The sequence below is a fragment of the Oncorhynchus clarkii genome, chromosome 29, assembly GCF_045791955.1.
Source record: "Oncorhynchus clarkii lewisi isolate Uvic-CL-2024 chromosome 29, UVic_Ocla_1.0, whole genome shotgun sequence".
Classification (NCBI taxonomy): Eukaryota; Metazoa; Chordata; class Actinopteri; order Salmoniformes; family Salmonidae; genus Oncorhynchus; species Oncorhynchus clarkii.
In genome coordinates this window covers 3,381,952-3,387,951 of record NC_092175.1, presented here as the reverse complement: position 1 = coordinate 3,387,951, position 6,000 = coordinate 3,381,952, and the positions used below count along the sequence as shown (strand labels likewise).

The 6,000-nt window shown below is 46.8% G+C and overlaps 1 protein-coding gene across 2 annotated transcripts in view; it reads right to left on the bottom strand.

The window, feature by feature from the left end:
- LOC139388417 (ral guanine nucleotide dissociation stimulator-like) overlaps positions 1–6,000 on the bottom strand; it is a 65,123-nt gene continuing 59,123 nt past the window's right edge. For both annotated transcript variants that reach the window (XM_071135062.1, XM_071135063.1), the window contains exons 15-17: positions 5,199–5,456; positions 4,956–5,070; positions 1–4,651 (exon numbers count right to left, since the gene is read on the bottom strand). In XM_071135062.1, the coding sequence (XP_070991163.1) occupies positions 4,476–4,651; positions 4,956–5,070; positions 5,199–5,456 (549 nt within the window). In that variant the 3' untranslated portion in view covers positions 1–4,475. The remainder of the gene's footprint in view (positions 4,652–4,955; positions 5,071–5,198; positions 5,457–6,000) is intronic.

Sequence of the window (6,000 nt, the reverse complement as noted above, 5' to 3'; positions counted from 1 at the left end):
TTTGACACATGGTAAGTGTTTATTAGGTGGGTTTTTCTCCATCACAAACAGCGCAATAAGGGGGAAAGCAATATCAAAACTGACCATTATACAAAAGACAGGATGTAAAGCAACCAAAGTCAAAGGGAGATGGAGACAAGTGGCCCTGAAAATACAGCGGTATAACAATCACATGTATATTTACATATTCATTTGTAATTGCATGGGAAAAGAAACAAAATGTAAAATGCTACATAAGTATTTACAAGTTAATAAATAAAGCAGACACACACAAAAAAAAATCTAAAGTACAAAGGACATTGAGTCTTTTATAATACAAAAAATACAAAAAAGAACATAGAAAGAACATTGAACAGGTAATCGTTAGAGTTCTGAGTCGTTGACAGTGATGGAGAGCGATGGCACAAAGGTTTTAAGGAGGATCATTGTGAGAGGGTGAGGCATGAGGACATATTCCTGATCAGGCAGTGTTTCTGAGAGGGACTAACTTAGTTTGATCGGTGCAGTCGTTGGCCCTTACTTTTACCAACAACAATGCAGACACAGAAGAGAGTCTCTTTCACACACACACACACACACACACACAGACTAACATTTGTGAAACCTGAAATTTTGACATCTTTATGACATCCCCCCCCTTATGACTGACATTCGCAAAAAAAGAGAAACAACAAGCACACATTCCGGGATGAACTCTCACTTACACCCACACATTAACTGGGAACTTAAAAACACAAAAGTTTGAGATGTGCACAAAGGATCCATCCCTCATTCATTGACGCATTACAGAAGTTGTCTTTAACCACAGATCTAGGTTTAGCGTTCCCAACCTCAATCCTAACCTTGGTCATAGGACGTAGGAATATAAACTGACCTTGAATCAGGGCTTAGGGGCAACTTCCATCAACACCACCGATATGAAGTCCAACGAATGACATAAGGGCAGTAGACTCCCGGACCCCACTATTCACAAACATACAGCAACCATCACTGTCACCAACCAGCACAGTTGAATGCATTCATAACGCAGTACTTACATAATGTGACTAGGGAGAGGCTATACGGACACACCGGTGCTCAAATGGATGACATTGTCATGCCCTGATCTGTTTCACCTATCCTTGTGGTTGTCTCCTCCCCCCTCCAGGTGTCGCCCATCCTCCCCATTATCACCTGGGTACTTATACCTGTGTTTTCTGTCTGTCTGTTGCCAGTTCGTTTTGTTTGTTCAAACCTACCAGCGATTTCCCTTGCTCCTGTCTTCGCTATAGTCCCTGTTTTGTAGTTTCACAGTTGTTACCTTTTCTGCCTGCCCTGAGCCTGCCTGCCTGCCCTGAGCCTGCCTGCCCTGAGCCTGCCTGCCTGCCCTGAGCCTGCCTGCCGTCCTGTACCTTTGCCTCTACTCTGGATTACCGACCTCTGCCTCACCTGATCATGAGCCCGTCTGCGGTTCCGGTGCCTTACACTCTACTCTGGATTATTGACCTCTGCCTGACCTGACCATGAGCCCGTCTGCTGTTCCGGTGCCTTACACTCTCTCTGGATTATTGACCTCTGCCTGACCTGACCATGAGCCCGTCTGCTGTTCCGGTGCCTTACACTCTCTCTGGATTATTGACCTCTGCCTGACCTGACCATGAGCCCCCCTGCGGTTCCGGTGCCTTACACTCTCTCTGGATTATTGACCTCTGCCTGACCTGACCATGAGCCCGTCTGCTGCTCCGGTGCCTTACACTCTCTCTGGATTATTGACCTCTGCCTCACCTGAGCGTGAGCCCGTCTGCAGTTCCGGTGCCTTACACTCTACTCTGGATTATTGACCTCTGCCTGACCTGCCCTGAGCCTGCCTGCCGTCCTGTACCTTTGCCTCTACTCTGGATTACCGACCTCTGCCTCACCTGACCATGAGCCCGTCTGCTGTTCCGGTGCCTTACACTCTCTCTGGATTATTGACCTCTGCCTGACCTGACCATGAGCCCGTCTGCTGCTCCGGTGCCTTACACTCTCTCTGGATTATTGACCTCTGCCTGACCTGACCATGAGCCCCCCTGCTGTTCCGGTGCCTTACACTCTCTCTGGATTATTGACCTCTGCCTGACCTGACCATGAGCCCCCCTGCTGTTCCGGTGCCTTACACTCTCTCTGGATTATTGACCTCTGCCTGACCTGACCATGAGCCCGTCTGCTGTTCCGGTGCCTTACACTCTCTCTGGATTATTGACCTCTGCCTCACCTGACCGTGAGCCCGTCTGCGGTTCCGGTGCCTTACACTCTACTCTGGATTATTGACCTCTGCCTCACCTGACCATGAGCCCGTCTGCTGTTCCGGTGCCTTACACTCTCTCTGGATTATTGACCTCTGCCTGCATTGACCTGTCGTTTGTCTGCCTCTGTTTAAAGAATAAACTTTTGTTTCTTCAACACTGTCTGCACCTGGGTCATACCTTAAAAGGTGATAGACATATGTCGCGCAGCTGAGAGTCGAGTGTGGATTTGGTTCAGTCAGTCGTCCTGATAGGCCCTTCCCAGCTAGTTTATGCTGGCTAGCTGGCAACAGCAGCGTGGCGCTAGTTAAAACTGGTAATAGAAAGGGAGAAATAACTTGTAGTATTGGTCATCTGGATTTGGTCACCATCTCCAATTTGTTCCATCCCACTTTATTTTATTTTGAGTAGGATAGCAGCCTACATGAAAAATAACTTGTAATGTTGGTAGTAATCTAGATGGATGTCACCGTTATGCTACACTGCTCAATGGGGAGAGTTTGCACATCAAGCCAACGCAACACAGGGCGCCGTGTCCTTCTCTCCCGCTTGACGCAGTAAGGATAGGGAAGTAGATAGTGTAGTCAATAGTGATTTTCACCAAAAATGTACTACTACGACATAAACCTCTAACGTTACATTTTGTACAATTATTAATTAGACAAAAACTAAAGGATTCTGAACACTCCCAAGTCCCAACTTCGACCGACAAGTTTTTAGCCACAAGCATTAAACTAGCTTGCTGGGAACGGCACATCAGGAAGACTGTCTGAAATGACTGAACTGAATCCATTCGTCACCACTCGACTCTCACTGCACAAAAAACGTCAGCAATTTGGGCACCAGGAGTGTCCATATAGCCACTCCCCTATGACCACCCATCCTTATGATAATTAACATATGAAAAACTGTCATTATAGCACCTGAAAACATACCCTTTTTACACTACTGTACTGAGCTGAGCCAAGCTGTACTGCGCTGGCCTAGTTATGCATCAACCATAGTGGCTGGAACTGTGCTGGAATGGACCATGTTAAAAATAAAATATCAGAGCCAGCACACTATGGTTCAGGTTGGCACAATATGTAAAAAGGCTATAGAAGTAAAGTATAGCCAGCCTACATATAGCCTGCCCTCTGATAGAGACCCAATCCTGTGTCCCTTTTAGAATGTTTACTGTCATGCACAGGACACACACAGTGTGACACGGTCCCATTCAAAAAGTCAATCATTTCAGAAACCCTTTTGAGCACGAACACAGGCTTTAACACTGTAATCCACAATACCACTGACCTGGCTGCTGACAATTAGGGACGTTAGGTTTGATCATAAGTGCTGCAATACTGTAAGAAATGGATAGACATGGGGTACTACAAACCAAGGACTCGTCATATCAGATTATCTTCTATCAGAGTCATAGACAAAGAATCACACATCTGTGCAAGGAATCTCTCAACAGCAAGCAAACTCACTCCCCCACTGCAATCTCTATGCTCCCAAAAAACGGTCTATGATCATATCTCATAGTCCACTCTTCTCTGCTCTTTGGCACACGCGGAGTGGTGTGAGTTCTTTCTTTTCCTCTCTTTCATTTATCTCCTGAATGAACTGAATTGAAATGAAGTTGACCCCTACCCTGGTACACTAGGAAAACAGGCCTTAATGAAAGAGAGAAATAAAGGAGGGAGCAGACCAGAACAGTCCTTTCATTCATCAAAGACTAGACATTTAAAGACCACGGTTCATTTCACAATACAACATTCATGTTTCCATCTCTCTCTCGCTCTTTCTCTGAGTGCTTGACTACTTTACACACACACACACACACACACGCTGCATCGGCTGAGGGAGGGTTCTGTAGAAATGACAGGGAGTGTAACTCCTTTAGAGGGAAGGCGTTTTCAGACGCACCTGGATAAAATACAGTTACCATTTCCCCTCAGTTTTCCTTCTTGAGTGCTCACTATCGATTAGGACGTCCACAGAGAGCTGAAGCTAACAGGGAGTCATTTGTGCAAGTTCATTGGTCTATAGGGCTTTCCATCCCACTCAGCTGTATTAGTCCTCTGAGGCTTTGACGCTCAGACGCCGAACACAAGACCGAGCTGGCGGCTGGCCCCTCTACCATGGCACATCAAGGGTGGTACTAAAAGGTGGCACCCAGAGAGCCCAGCAGGAAGCGGGAGGCGGGCGAGGACATGGTGTAGCCCCTCAGAAGATGCCCTTGCCGATTTTCAGGCCGTTCTGCTTCATGCGCGGCAGTGTGGAGCTGGCCACATGCTTGGTCCGGCCCACCTTGGGGAAGCCACGTTTCTTCAGGACAAAGTCGTAGTTGGCCGAGGAGTTCATGGCATAGAAAACGTTGGCATTGTCTGGAATCTTCAGCTCTGTGGAGGGAAGGGGTTGCAAAAGAAACACAGGTATGGTTAAAAGACACATTGAACCAACAGACAAAATGGAATGTTAAAATATGGTTGAGAAGATGGACGGAGAGATAGTTAGACAAGGCTTATAGTGTACAGATATTTCTAAAAAAAAGTACAGTAGGACCAGAGATAGGAACGAATTGGAAATGGGTCAGGAACACGGAAATGTTTGTAACTTTAGAATGTAGTTCAAAATGCATCAACTCTGAGGTTTGTATCTTTCAGATTCCAGTCTTGAGGTGAGCATGACAGACAGCTGACTGACCTTTCTCCTCCGAGATCTTCTGCAGCAGTTCGTAGTCCTCCGCTCTCTCCCGGTCCAGGTTGTGTTTCACCATGGCCTTCCTGATCACCGCCGGCGTCTTGTCCTGACTGGTCACCTGAAGATCACATTATGATCACATTAAGACATTGGGATTGGCTCAACCAGACCCCACAACCATCGAACACATTGGCAGGGAATTTCTCTTTCCAATCTACCATAATCATCACAAACGCAGCAGCTCACCAAGATGCTCTTGTACATGTTGCCGTTGTCCACGTCCAGGCTGACCCGGATGATGCAGCAATCGTCCACCTGCTGGTTGTAGAGGGGCAGTGACAGCGATGAGTAGTTGGACACACCTGACATGGAGCGCTTGTGCGAGCGGGAGCCAGCCCCTACCACGGGCGTGGAGGACATGGAGGAGGAGGAGGCGCTGCTGGAGCCCGAGCCAGATCCCACACCAGAGGCGTCCAAGGAGGACAGAGAAGTGGACTCCCAGAACTGGAGAGAGACCAAGAGAGAAGGGGGACTGTTGAAATGCAATCAAGGAAAGCAATGCATCTTAAACAGGTACATTTCACGTTTGGAAACTGTTGAATGAATTCCAGTGTATTTTGACAAACATTTGGGAACACTGGAATTGAGACTGGTGTTGTTTTACATTATGAGTAATGGGGTAGTGCTTGCATGACTTGAACATGCCATTAACATGACATGCATGAAGAAAACACAATGAAAAATATGGAGTGATGAATGTGCGACCGGGTGAAACCCACAATGCTACTTCTATTGAGTTGTTATGAGCAGTATGGATACAAGGTGAACTCTTCATCCCCAATTAAAGACACAACAAATGAAACCAGTCAAAACAAACAGGTCAAAGTGCGATGATGATCAACGTGAGCAGACGCATAAATCAAAACTACTCAACATGCACACGCCATTCTCGCCCCAAAAATGGCTACAGGGATGATGTAATGGTGACGTCACACAGATAGATAGAAACAGTGCAAACAGCACAGTCCTTTGATGGTAGTGTGAAATG